Genomic DNA, 13773 nt, shown 5'->3' with positions numbered 1-13773 from the left:
TGTATTCTGCTCTGGTCAGACCTCACCTGGAGTACTGTGTCCAGTTCTGGGCACCACAGTTCAAGAAGGACACTGACAAACTGGAACGTGTCCAGAGGAGGGCAACCAAAATGGTCCAAGGCCTGGAAACGATGCCTTATGAGGAACGGCTAAGGGAGCTGGGCATGTTTAGCCTGGAGAAGAGGAGGTTAAGGGGTGATATGATAGCCATGTTCAAATATAGAAAAGGATGTCACATAGAGGAGGGAGAAAGATTGTTTTCTGCTGCTCCAGAGAAGCGGACACGGAGCAATGGATCCAAAGTACAAGAAAGAAGATTCCACCTAAACATTAGGAAGAACTTCCTGACAGTAAGAGCTGTTTGACAGTGGAATTTGCTGCCAAGGAGTGTGGTGGAGTCTCCTACTTTGGAGGTCTTTAAGCAGAGGCTTGACAACCATATGTCAGGAGTGCTCCGATTGGGTTTTCCTGTTTGGCAGGGGGTTGGACTCGATGGCCCTTGTGGTCTCTTCCAACTCTAGGATTCTATGATTCTAGGAGGAGCAGAGAGTTTCTCTTGTGAATGAATCCTGCTTGCAGGTATACGATAACGGGCATCTGGTTAGCCACTGTGAGGACAGGTTGCTGGACGAGATGGGCCCCCTTTGGCCTCATCCAGAGGGCTCTACTTACATCTGATCCTTCAACATCAGCTTCGTTGGACTGGTCTTGCTGTGCGGATTTCTGCCTGAGTCCAAGGCTGTAACTATGGGAGAAGCAAGATCTCCTTGGGGTGTTAAGGCATCTTGTGATCAGGTTGTATATATGTGCAAATACTGCAATTAGCAGTATTCCTCTTCTGTACTAAAGTTAAAAACCACCTTCTTGATCGGTGCCTAGAAGTGAATAAGGAACCCTCGCAAATGTTTAGGCTAGCAACCTTGAAAAGAAAGGCATTTTATGGGCTTAAAAAGTAATCCTGGTTGTCATTCCATTGACTCTGATGGAACCATCTAATGGAGGATAAGGCTAAGGGTTTCTTCAACATCAGCTTTGTCGGACTGGTCATGTGGTTTGGATGCCTGATTATCGTCCAAAGCACTTACTCTATTCCCAGCTTAAGAATGGAAAGCATAATGCTGGTGGACAACAAAAGAGGTTTAAAGACTCTCAAGGCAAATCTTTAAAATGTGGTATAAACACCGACAACTGGGAAACACTGGCCTGTGAGCGTTCCAGTTGGAGAACAGCCTTTACCAAAGGCGTCATGGGCTTTGAAGACACTCGAACTCAGGACGCAAGGGAGAAACGTGCTAAGAGGAAAGCACGCTTGGCAAATCCACACCGTGATCAACTCCCACCTGGAAACCAATGTCCCCACAGTGGAAGGACGTGTGGATCCAGAATTGGCCTCCACAGTCACTTACGGACTCACTGTTAAAACCGTGTTTATGGAAGACAATCTTACTTGGCTACGCAGGATTGCCAAAGAAGACGAAGACTTATGTCTCCCTGGGCCTGTGGACAGACTGGCAGAAAAGCGAAAAACCACAAGGAAGCACACACAAGCACACACTGCAATCTTTTTTAGTGGGGGAGAAAACCACATGGGCGCCCGAGAAGGTGGGTGCTGGTGCCCACAGAGAAACCATGCCTGTGATGCCAGCTCTATCCTTCTTTATTCCCTGCCATGCCTCTCTAGGGATCATCCCTGTCATTTCAACCCCTCCATGCACGTAGACAGGAGTTATTTTTGGGGGGAGGGGGCCAAGACACCCTCTGTCCGGCTCTGTCTAGCAGATTCGGAATGAAACGTCTCAGCAAGAGTTGCTTTCTTTTTCTTTTTGGATCCAAACTACAAGAAAGAAGATTCCACCTAAACATTAGGAAGAACTTCCTGACAGTAAGAGCTGTTCGACAGTGGAATTTGCTGCCAAGGAGTGTGGTGGAGTCTCTTTCTTTGGAGGTCTTTAAGCAGAGGCTTGACAACCATATGTCAGGAGTGCTCTGATGGTGTTTCCTGCTTGGCAGGGGGTTGGACTCGATGGCCCTTGTGGTCTCTTCCAGCTCTATGATTCTATGATTCTAAGTATTTTTACTTAATTTCTCGATTTGGGGGGGGGGCTATGCCCACTTAGAGTCACATTTGCATCCATTCCCCCGCCATTGAAGAGCAAGGGAATTTGCATTCAGGACTCGTTGGTGGGGAAAGGGAGTGTTATTATTAACGCTTCCCTTCAACAATGCTCCCAATGAAAATCAAAATTATATTATGGCATGGCATGGCGGTAAGAGTGTTGGCCTGGTAGTAGATGGGTAGCCTGTGCGAATCCTGAAAGCAAGCTGTTTTATGCTGGCGGCAGTAGTTTGTGCCCACAAACAACCTCCTTGCCACACAATGCCCCCTGGCTGCAGCTTCCAGGGCTGCCCCACACAGAGCGCATTGCAGTAATGCAACTGTATGAATGCATGGGCGACTGTGGTCAAGCTACCTCGATCCAGAAGCAGCCATGGCCGACTTGCAGGCCAAAGCCTTTACCTCATCACCGGCTGCCTTTGGCTCCCAGGCCGAGTGGTGCAGAGGGTGCCTTGGGCGATCGAGTGGTTGATCATTAGCTCCCGCTGCGGGTCCAGAAGCAGGGACAAAGTTTGTGTGCCGTTGTTTGCCAACTTTTGCAAAAGGTCACGCCGATATGCGTGTCCCGGCAGGATGGGGACATGTGCAGCTTTGCACAAAGTCAGCGACGGAGCCTGAGAAGAGAGGGAAAGGTCTTCCCAAGAGGTGAAAGCCAAGAGAGGAAGATCTTCCTTGCTGATGGTTGGTCCACCCTGGGGCGAGGACAGAGCAGGGAGTGTCTGCAATGAGATGGACATGTTGGGGAAAATGGAGGGGACAAGTGTTATTGCAGCGGTGATGGGAGTTGGCCAGCCTGAATTGGGTCACCGGTCACCTGGCTGGTCCGCTGTCTTCTCTGAGGTGTGACAGGGGCTGATAGTGGAGTCGTCTTCCAAAAGGAACCCCCCACTTCAGAAGGTTTGGGACCGTGCCTTGGGTCACCAGAGAGGGCCCATAGGATTATGAATCTTAGAGCTGCAAGGGAGCCCTGAAGGACATCTGGTCCAAGCCCCTGCAATGCAGGAATTGCAGGTAAAGTATCCCTGACAGGTGGACACCCAACCTCTGTCTGAAAACCTCCAGTGAACTGCAGGGGGTCTTGTGCTCCCCTGGGGAGCAAAGGTCTCAATTTCCCCCCAGTGCTTTTCTGGGAAACAGCTCAGCCAAGATACTTCCCAGGTAAGCCCTGCCTTCATAGAGGCCTGATTGGACGAGATTTACAGCATCGTCCAAATTTCAAGGAAGCCCCAGGGAACCTACTCCCAGGTAGCTGGATATGTGAGAACAGGATGCTGTGTGATGGACTGTCGGCCTGATCTGGAAGGCTCTTCCTGTACGTTCTTAGGGGAACCGAGCTCTTAGTTTCCAAGACGTCAGAAACTATTGTCACAAAACTTTGTGGGGTGGGGGGAAGCAACATTCACTGTGACAGCAAGTGACTTGGTTTTTTGGGTTATTGTTTAAAGGGAAAAGAGTCAGTGGGATCTGGACCATGCATGCAGGAGCGCAGAGTACGCACAGGATGGGACCTTGCCAATTTATGGACTGTTGATCTCTTGACTGTTCTTTCCTTCCAGTGAACCAGCATGGGAGGCGAACAGTGAGGAGAGGTTTGGGTGACCCTCGTGCGTCATCTGTGAATGGATCAGGATGCGGGGATCTGCCTGCTGCCAGAGGTCTCCATGCCCAGCAAATGCTGGCGCCATCATGAAAGTGTTCATCCTCCTCCTGTTCTGCAGACACGGTAAGGGGCTTGGCACTTGGGTCATTCGTCAGAGAAAGTTGCAGCTTTGGTGGGCATGGAAAGGAAGGAAGGAAGAGTGAGAAAGGGAGGGAGGGAGGGAGGAAGAGAGGATGGGGCTTGGCTTGGGAGGGCCCCTTTGTATCCTCAGTTGAAAGCAGGTCTACTCGGGCGCAAGGTCCTCTGAGTAAGTGTGCCTAAAAATGCCATCTTGAACATAATAATAATAATTTGTTACTTATACCCCGCCCATCTGGCTGGGTCCTCCCAACTACTCCGGGTGGCTTCCAACAAAACACTAAAATATAATAACCTATTAACATTAAAAGCTTCCCTAAACAGGGCTGCCTTCAGATGTCTTCTAAAGTCTGGTAGTTGTTCTCTTTGACATCTGGTGGGAGGACGTTCCACAGGGCAGGCGTCACTACCGAGAAGGCCCTCTGCCTGGTGCCCTGTAGCTTTGCTTCCGCAGTGAGGGAACTGCCAGAAGGCCCTCGGCGCTGGACCTCAGCATCTGGGCTGAATGATGGGGGTGGAGATGCTCCTTCAGATATACTGGACCGAGGCCGTTCCCCACTTCTCAATCCCAGAGGTTTGGTGGCGGGCTACAGCTGCTTAATGGTGAAAGAATATTACTCTGTGCATGCCCAGAGATCACCCACCCAACCTCAGGCCAAACCATTGCCGTATTTCATGCTTAAGAACGTTACCACATCATTTCGTGTTTCATAGATGTAGAATACAATCCTGTGGCTGAAGAAGAGAGGTTGTTGATGTTTTTTTGTACTTTTCAGATTTATGCATTTCACTGATTTTACAATCTTTGACATTCCAAAACTTCACTTCCTTCCCCCTCTTTCTGCGGTTCCTTAAATTTATTTTTAATATCTTCTGCATATCCAAATTAGCTTAATTTGCTCATATATTCATCTTCTTTAAATATATACTCCTATGAAACTGCAGGTTGTTACAATAATCCTGCCAATGTTTTTATCCATTTACAATTTATCTATAAATATCCAATAAACCATTTCCATTCTTTTATTAAAAAGTTTGTTTTCTTTATTTCCTGTTCTTCCGTTAAGTTTCGCCATTTCTGCATACAGTGCATGCTTGGGTTGCGAACGTGATCCATGAGGGAGGCACATTTGCAACCCACAGCGTTCGCAACCTGCAACCCGCGTGTCTGCACACACGCAGATTGTGATTTGGTGCTTCTGCGCATGCACAAAGCACGATTTAGCGCTTCTGTGCATGTGCAAGCGCTGAAACCCGGAAGTAACCATTCCAGTACTTCTGGGTTTGGTATGGTGCGCAACCCAAAACTTGATGATATTGTATCCACCCTGTCAAATTATTTTTAAATTCCTCATATTTTTAATTTTCCAGCCTCTCTCCATTTTTACTAAAATTTCCTCATAAGTTAATCTTTTTCCTTCCATATTCAATTTTTTTATTGTTAGTATATCAATAAATATTTGGTTTAAATGATTGGTGAGATCCATCAGGGTGTTTTCCTTTCTAATAATTTTTTATTTTCCCCCCAAACTTCCTATAAGGCACCTCTAAAGATATGAATCAAGAAACCTTTATGAACCTTAACCTTATTGAGCCATAAATAAGAATGCCAGCCATATCTGTTGTTGAAACCTAAGTCCAATAAATCCGTATTTTCTAATCTGATCCATTCTTTGATCCAACATAAACAGGATGCTTCATAATACAATTTTAGATTTGGAACCGCGAATCCCCCTCTTTCTTTCTGATCCGTTAACAGTTGAAATTTGATTCTTGGCCTCTTTCCCTGCCAGGTGAATTTTGATAGTGTTTTTTTGCCAATCTTTAAATTGTGTTACTCCCTTAATTACTGGAATTGTTTGAAAAAGAAACAGCATCTTACAAACTTTATTTTAAACATCCATTTCATTTCACTTCCCAGTGAAATTGGGGAGGAGATTGTTGGCAGGTAGAGTGAAGAAGGTTCTGATGATGTGGCACTGATTTTCTTCTCCCCCCTGCCCCCCCATCGTGCAGCTGACTCACAGTGCAAGATCTTGCGCTGCAACTCCCAGTATCTGGCTGCCACGGAGAACCTGGACGACTCGGACGCGACGGCCGCTCGCTGCAACGCTTTGCGCGCCTACTCCAGCTGCACACGCCGGACGGCCCGCACCTGCCGCGGGAACCTGGCGTACCACTCTGCTGTGTACGGCATCGAAGACCTCATGATCCAGAACAACTGCTCCAGGGAAGGACCCACTTCCTTGCCCCAGCCGCCCCAGCCGCCGCCAGACCACCAGGGCTTCGCGTCCCTGGACATCTGCGACTACGAGAAGAGCTTTGCCCGCAAGCACGGGCAGGCCCCCGCGTACCAGCACTGCGCCGCCTTTGGGGACCCCCACGTGCGCACCTTCAGGGACCAGTTCCACACCTGCCAGGTGGAGGGTTCCTGGCCGCTCCTGGACAACAACTACCTGTATGTGCAGGCCACCAGCTCTCCTGTCGTGAAAGGGTCAAACGCTACCGTCATCAGCAAGGTAACAACCAATCCTTCGAAAAACTGCTCATCAGCTTTTTGATTGGCTTGTGCCGGCGGTTCAAGAGGGCGCTGTAGTCCCACAATATCTATTGAGGGCATCATGTTGGGTCCCTAATATAGTCATACCTCGGGTTAAATATGCTTCAGGTTGAGCGTTTTCAGGTTACGCTCCGCAGCAACCCGGAAGTAGCGGAACGCGTTACTTTCGGGTTTCGCCGCTCGCGCATGCACAGGCGCCCAAAATGAAGTCATGCGCATGTGCAGAAGTGGTGAATCGCGACCCGTGCACACGAAGATGCGCAGTTGCGGGTTGCGTTCTACTCAGGATGTGAACGGGGCTCCGGAATGGATCCCGTTCGCAGCCAGAGGTACCACTGTAATAATAATAATAATAATAATAATAATAATAATAATAATAATAATAATAATAATAAAATAAATGAATGAATGAATGAATGAATGAATGAATGTCTGGGTGGCTTTCAACAGAATCTGAAGGCAGCCCTGTTTAGGGAAGTTTTTCCATTTGATATTTTATTGTGTTTTTAATCTCTTGTTGGAAGCCGCCCAAAGAGGCAGGGTATGTAAATATAATATAATATAATACAGTGGTGCCTCGCAAGACGAAATTAATTCGTTCTGCAAGTTTTTTCTTCTTGCGAGTTTTTCGTCTTGCGATGCACGGTTTCCCATAGGAATGCATTGAAAATCAATTAATGCGTTCCTAGGGAAACCGACTTCAGACCAGGTCCGGGGACAGTCTGTCCCCCGACCTCTTCTGAAGGCTGGGGGGGGGGACAAGGGCTTTTCTTCCCACCCCCAGCATTTTAAAAAACCCAGGGACAGTGGAGGGCTTCTCCGCTGTCCGGGGCGATTTAAAAGCCCCTGGGAAGGCAGGCAGGGGGGACAAAGACTTTTGCCCCCCGCCAGCCTTCAGAAGAGGTCCTGGACCTCTTCTGAAGGCTGGCGGGGGCGAAAGTCTTTGCTCCCCCCCCTGCCTTCAAAAGCTGTCCGGCCAAGGCTTCGCGGACCTCTCCGCCAGCCGCGGCAGCGCTGCCGCTGCTGGCGGAAAATGCTGGCGCTGGGGAGCAAAGCCTTTCAGCCCCCGCCAGCCTTCCTGGACCTCTTCTGAAGGCCGGAGGGGGGGGGGAAGGCTTTGCTCCCCACCGCTAGCATTTAAAAGAGGTCCCCGGAGATTTCCCTATGGGCTTTCGTCTTGCGAAGCAAGCCCATAGGGAAATTCGTTTTGCGAAGCGCCTCCAAAACGGAAAACCCTTTCGTCTAGCGGGTTTTCCGTCTTGCGAGGCGTTCGTCTTGCGGGGTACCACTGTATAATATAATATAATATAATATAATATAATATAATATAATATAATATAATATAATATAATATAATACTTGACATTAAAAACTTCCCAATACAGGCCTGCCTTCAGATGTCTTCAGAAAGTTGTGTAGATGGGCCGGGTATAAATAATAAATTATTATTATTGTTGTTGTTATTATTATTATTATTGACATCTGTTGGGAAAGCGTTCTACAAGGTGGGCATCACTGCCGAGAAAGCCTTCTGCCTGGTTCCCTGTAACCTCACATCTCCCAGTGAGGGAACCTCCAGAAGGCCCTCGGAGCTGGAGCTCAGTGTCCAGACTAAGTGATGGGGGTGGAGACGCTCCTTCAGGTATACAGGGCCGAGGCTGTTTAGGGCAGGGGTCAGCAACCTTTTTCAGCCACTGTCCCTCAGACCATGTGGTGGGCCGGACTATATTTTGAAAAAAATAATGAGTGAATTCCTATGCCCCACAAATAACCCAGAGATGCATTTTAAATAAAAGCACACATTCTACTCATGTCAAAACACGCTGATCCCCGGACTGTCCATGGGCCGGATTGAGAAGGCGATTGGGCCGGATCCGGCCCCCGGGCCTCCGGTTGCCTACCCCTGGTTTAGGGCTTTGAAGGTCAGCACCAACACTTTGAATTGTGCTCTGAAACGTCATGGGAGCCAACGTAGGTCTTTCAGGACCGGTGTTATGCGGTCCCAGTGGCTGCTCCCAGTCTCCAGCCTAGCTTCCACCTTCTGGATTAGTTGTAGTTTCTGAGTCACCTTCAAAGGTAGCCCCAGATACTTCCACCTTAATTCATAGCTTGAATCAGACTGGAAATAATCTGTAGCAGGAGTGGCTAACCAACGACCTTACACCATCTCCCAACCACCCCAACAGCCAGCATAGCCTATGGTCAGGGATGTTGGTAGTTGTGGTCCAGCAACAACTGGAGGACAGCAAGTTCCCCACCTGCAGGAGCACACTGGGATCCACAGGAAGTGTGATTTCCCATGCTTCCCAGGTCAAAGAGTTGGCATGGGAGCCATTGGAAACTGCAACTCCCATGGATCCCTGTGACGATGTAGATTACAAGCCCTGCTTCCCCCAAAACAAAATTTGGGGACAGATCTGGTTAAAGACAAGCCAGTAAATTTGAAGAAGGCAAGGCACTAACTGGGCTACTTCTGATAATAGAGGGATCTGGAAAAGTGGTGAGCAACTGTGAGGCAAGGGTGGGTTTGCACCCAGAAGCCAATTTCTTCCTTCTTTTGCTTCTCCAATACCTTCTGGTGAACAGCAGTCCTGCATCCTTCTTCAGAATAAACAGGTCTCGAGGGTCCTCAGATGCCTGGGGTTTCCCTTTTGCTGCGCTTTAAGCTTTCAAGTGCGGGTGGCGCTGTGGGTTAAACCACAGAGCCTAGGACTTGCCGATCAGAAGGTCAGTGTTTCGAATCCCCACGATGGCGTGAGCTCCCGTTGCTCGGTCTCTGCTCCTGCCAACCTAGCAGTTCGAAAGCACATCAAAGTGCAAGTAGATAAATAGGTACCACTCTAGCGGGAAGGTAAACGGCGTTTCCGTGTGCTGCTTTGGTTTGCCAGAAGCGGCTCAGTCATGCTGGCCACATGACCCGGAAGCTGTACGCCGGCTCCCTCGGCCAGTAAAGCGAGATGAGTGCTGCAACCCCAGAGTCGGTCACGACTGGACCTAATGGTCAGGGGTCCCCTTTACCTTTAAGCTTTTAAGATCTCTGTTCTTTTCAGCTCACCATCATTTTTAAGAACATGAAGGAGTGCATCGACGAGAAGGTCTACCAAGCGGAAATAGACAACCTGCCAGTGTCTTTTGTGGATGGTTCTGTGAATGGTGGAGCGAGGCCCGGGGGGAGCAGCCTGGTCATCTACGAGCGCACGCCCGGGCGTCATGTGGAGATCCGAGCAGCGCACGTTGGCACCACAATTGCCGTGCGCCAGACGGGCAGGCAGCTGTCCTTCTCCATCCGGGCGGCCGAGGAGGTGGCTCTCTCCTTCACGGACGAGCAAGATTTGCAGCTCTGCGTGGGAGGTTGCCCGCCCAGCCAGCGCATCTCTCGAAGTAAGGGCGACGGCAGCGGTGCCCTTGAGAAGGCCCGTCTGCTGTGCAAGGAGAAGCTGCCCGTTGAAGATGTCTACTTCCAGGCTTGTGTCTTTGATGTGGCGACTTCGGGGGATGCCAGCTTCATTCTGGCTGCCCGCGGGGCGCTGGAAGATGGCGAAGCGTACCACCCGGATGTCAAGAAACTCCACATCTTCCATACCGACAGGGCCATGCCCCCCTGCAGCTCGCCTCTCCTCATTTTCACGTCCGTCATTTTAGTCTGTCGCATGCACTTTTATTGGTGACTATTTATATTCTGTAATGCCAACGGATCAGGAGATGTGGCGGGCTTCTCATAAAGGCCTCAGCAAGCAAAGCCAGGGCCTTAGAAGAATTGAGGAATGGGCTCCCCCAGCTCATGTTGGAATGTTGGTGCCCCTGGGAAAGCTCTCCCACTAGTCCTTGCTACCCTCTTTGTGTCTTGCAGACCACCTCCTTAAGGCCTGGGTGCTTTGTGGCATCCTTTGGAGCATCCGTTGCCACTGGGATCCATGGGAATTCTAGTTTCCCATGGATCCCGGAATTAATTTTTTTTTGCACAGGATGCATGGGAAACTTCGGTTCCCATGCATCCCTGTGAGAGTGGCGATCATGAGCCCTGCTCTCCTGGAAACAAAATGTTGGCACATCACTGGTTGAAATGCTGAAGACAAGCAAGTGTGGAGTAGCAACTGATAAGTTTCAGGAACTGGGCTGAAACAATGAAAGTTGGACTCTCGAAGCATGTACCTTATTTTTTTATTTTTTTAAAGGGAGAGGATGGGTTGGGAGAAACAGAGCAACAAGTGCTGAACATCCTCAGGTAACCTTAGAAACCATGGCAATCTACCCAACACTGTAAGTTGTCATTCCTTAGAAACACTTTCTCCCAAAAAACAATTATGTGTTATTTAATTCCTTCTGAAAACTGGTGATCCATAGCTTGCTATGCAAATCTCTCTCACACAAATGCTGGTCACTTTAAGTGCCCCGCCCCGTGTAAGTGTTTTGGGCAAACTACTCTGGGCCTGAGTATCTGTCAGGAGTTATTCCTAACCAAACATGAAACCAGAAACTCCTCAAATATCGAAGGCAGGGTTGGGGCGCTTGTGGCCAATGGGATGTTGGTTTAACAGGATCTGGAGGGCAAGAGATATTCCCTGGAAGGGATACTTCGATGCCATAACTTGGAAGGCGTGGACCCTCAACTCATCAAGTCCCAAACGAACCCTGCTCTTCCCCCAAAGTCTGTCCGTTTGTTTTCAGGCAAATCCGATCACTTTTCATGATCCGGGATCTGGAGTGAGGTTTAAATGATGCACTGCGATGGTTCTGTTAAGGCTGGAGAGACAGCACTTCTTCAAAAAGCTGGGAGAATCTTATGGTTGACTTAAAGAATGTCAATGAAAAAGTTCACATATTTAATATATTAAAGTTGACGACGTTTCGTTTGATAGTTGTATCCCTTAGTGGTCACCCTTTCCCACGGAGGCTGCTTGTGCGAGTCACATGGAACGCTTGCTGTGGAGCAGTGCTTTAGTAACTGGTTTTCCAGTAACTGGTGTTCACTGTTGCCTAAGACCCCATTTAAACCACCCATTTAAAGCCCCACAATATCACTGCAAGCAGCCCTGGCTTCCCCCAGAGAATCGTGGGAGGTGTAGTTTGTTAAGATTGCTGAGAAGAGTTTGGAGCCCTTCCTGTTCCCCTTGCAGAGCTACAATTCCCCGAGTTGTTTAACCACCAATCTCTCTCTCCATCGGTTACTCTGGGAATTGTAGCACTGGGAGGGGGCTAGGGGGTTGCCTAACAATTCCCAGCACGGGGCAGTCGTGATATGATGCTTTAGATGGATGGTGGGAATGGGGCATAAACCTCTGGACTGTAGTACCTTTCCAGGCACTGAAAGGGTGGAATCCTACATTTCTCAGCACCGGAATGGAAAACTGAGAGCGATGGGAAATGGAGGAGGGTCTGTGATGAACCAAGGCTCTGTTCTCCCCCTCCATGTCTCTGCCTCAGAAACCAGACTCGGTTCCCGTCAGTTTCAGCTTCTGAACTCCACGCATGCTGATCTGTATTGTTCTGCAAAGGGTTTGACATTAAAATAATTTAATTCTGAAGGCCTCGTCTCTCGTCGCGCTTTATTATTTATTTTACAGATTCATAAACTGCTTCACAGCCAGGAGCCATCAAAGTGGCATACGGTAAGATAAAATGAGATAAAGCACAAAAGATACAGACTCTAAAAACAAAATAATTTCTACACTTCTGCCATTACTATCTCATAAAACGACCGGGCCACAATTTTGGGGAAAGCACAGAGTGGAGGAAGGGGGGAGAGGGGAAAGTTTTCCACCTTCTCTTGTTTCCCTTTTTCTTTTGATTATGTATTTTGGGATTTTATGTTGTGATTTTATCTTGTGTACTGCCCTGAGACCTGTGGGTGTAGGGCGGGATACAAATAATAATAATAATAAAATAAAATAATAAAATAAAATAAAATAAATAGTGACACCAGGACTTGTGGACGTCCAATGAAGCTGAATGATGGAGGATTTGGGACTAGGAAATTAATGAACTTCTTCACACAACACATTGTTAAACTATGGAACTCCCTCCCACCAACTCCTGCAGTGATGACCACCAACTTGGATGGATTTAAAAGAGGATTAGATAAAGTCCTGGAGGCGGAGAGGGCTATGCTCTGCCTCCACTGTTTATGTCTTCATTGCATTCAAATCCTCCAAGGAGTTCAAGGTGGCACAGCGGGCTCTCCTGTTCCTCAGTTAATAATAATAATAATAATAATAATAATAATAATAATAATAATAATAATAATAAAATTTATTTATACCCCGCCCATCTGGCTGGGCCTCCCCAGCCACTCTGGATGGCTTTCAAGTAGTAAAATACAGTAGTCAGTCAAACATTAAAAGCTTCCCCAAACAGGGCTGCCTTCAGATGTCTTCTAAAAGTTTGGTAGTTGTTCTTCTCTTTGACATCTGGTGGGAGGGGGTTCCACAGGGAGGGCGTCACCACCGAGAAGGCCCTGCGCCTGGTTCCCTGTAACTTGGCTTCTCGCAATGAGGGAACCGCCAGAAGGCCCTCGGTGCTGGACCTCAGTGTCTGGGCAGAACGATGGGGGTGGAGACGCTCCTTCAGGTATACTGGGCTGAGGCTGTTTAGGGCTTTAAAGGTCAGCACCAACACTTTGAATTGTGCTCGGAAACGTACTGGGAGCCAACAACCCTGCAAGGTAGGTTAGGCTGTGTGGATGCCTGATTATCGCCTTCCAAAGCAACTATTCTCAACTTAAAAATGGAAAGTGTAATGCTGGTGGTCAACAAAAGTGGTTTAAAGACTGTCTCAAGGCAAATCTAAAAACATGTAGTATAAACACCAACAATTGGGCCTGCGAGCGCTCCAGTTGGAGAACAGCTTTGACCAAAGGTGTCATGGGCTTTGAAGACACTCGAACTCAGGACACAAGAGGAAGGCACGCTTGACAAATCCACACCTTGATCAACTCTCGCCTGGAAACCAATGTCCCCACTGTGGAAGGACGTGTGGATCCAGAACTGGCCTCCACAGTCACTTAAGGACTCACTGTTAAAACCGTGTTTATGGAAGGCAATCGTACTCGGCTACGAGGGATCGTCGCCAAAGAAGAAGAAGAAGAACTGGAGTGAATTTTTTTTATGTTATATGGACTTTGAAGATGCTTGAACTCAGGACGCAAGGGAGAAATGTGCTAGGAGGAAGGCACACCTGGCAAATCTGCCTCAAGGTCACCCAGCGAGCTGCATGGCTGAGTTGGGATTCGAAGCCTCTGGGAAGTCTCTCCCAGGTTCCAGTTTGGTGCTGTAACCACAACACCAAACTGGAGGCAGCAATACTGTACTTCTGAATACCAATTGCTGGCATCCCTCAGGAGCTGAATTTGCTGCGAGATTG

The 13773-nt window shown here is 48.5% G+C and overlaps 1 protein-coding gene across 1 annotated transcript; it reads left to right on the top strand.

Moving 5' to 3' along the window:
• The first annotated feature begins 2779 nt into the window (after positions 1 to 2779).
• LOC308588139 (hemojuvelin-like) lies at positions 2780 to 11634 on the top strand. The gene is made up of 4 exons (XM_081196460.1): positions 2780 to 2797; positions 3673 to 3839; positions 5871 to 6373; positions 9465 to 11634. Exons 2-4 carry the CDS (start codon positions 3746 to 3748, stop codon positions 10080 to 10082), a joined length of 1215 nt encoding a protein of 404 aa, XP_081052586.1. The 5' UTR covers positions 2780 to 2797; positions 3673 to 3745; the 3' UTR covers positions 10083 to 11634.
• The last annotated feature ends 2139 nt before the right edge of the window (positions 11635 to 13773 follow it).

This window comes from Podarcis bocagei (assembly GCF_964188305.1).
Source record: "Podarcis bocagei genome assembly, chromosome: 1".
In the NCBI taxonomy this organism is placed as follows: domain Eukaryota; kingdom Metazoa; phylum Chordata; class Lepidosauria; order Squamata; family Lacertidae; genus Podarcis; species Podarcis bocagei.
Note: the sequence above shows the minus strand (reverse complement) of the source record. Positions and strands in the feature narration are given on the sequence as shown.

Excerpts from the sequence above, each read along its gene's own strand:
- LOC308588139 (XM_081196460.1), top strand. The coding sequence starts at position 3,746 with ATGCGGGGATCTGCCTGCTGCCAGAGGTCTCCATGCCCAGCAAATGCT. Across the intron at positions 3,840-5,870 it reads CCTCCTGTTCTGCAGACACG|CTGACTCACAGTGCAAGATC; the intron begins GTAAGGGGCTTG and ends CCCATCGTGCAG. Across the intron at positions 6,374-9,464 it reads ACGCTACCGTCATCAGCAAG|CTCACCATCATTTTTAAGAA; the intron begins GTAACAACCAAT and ends TGTTCTTTTCAG.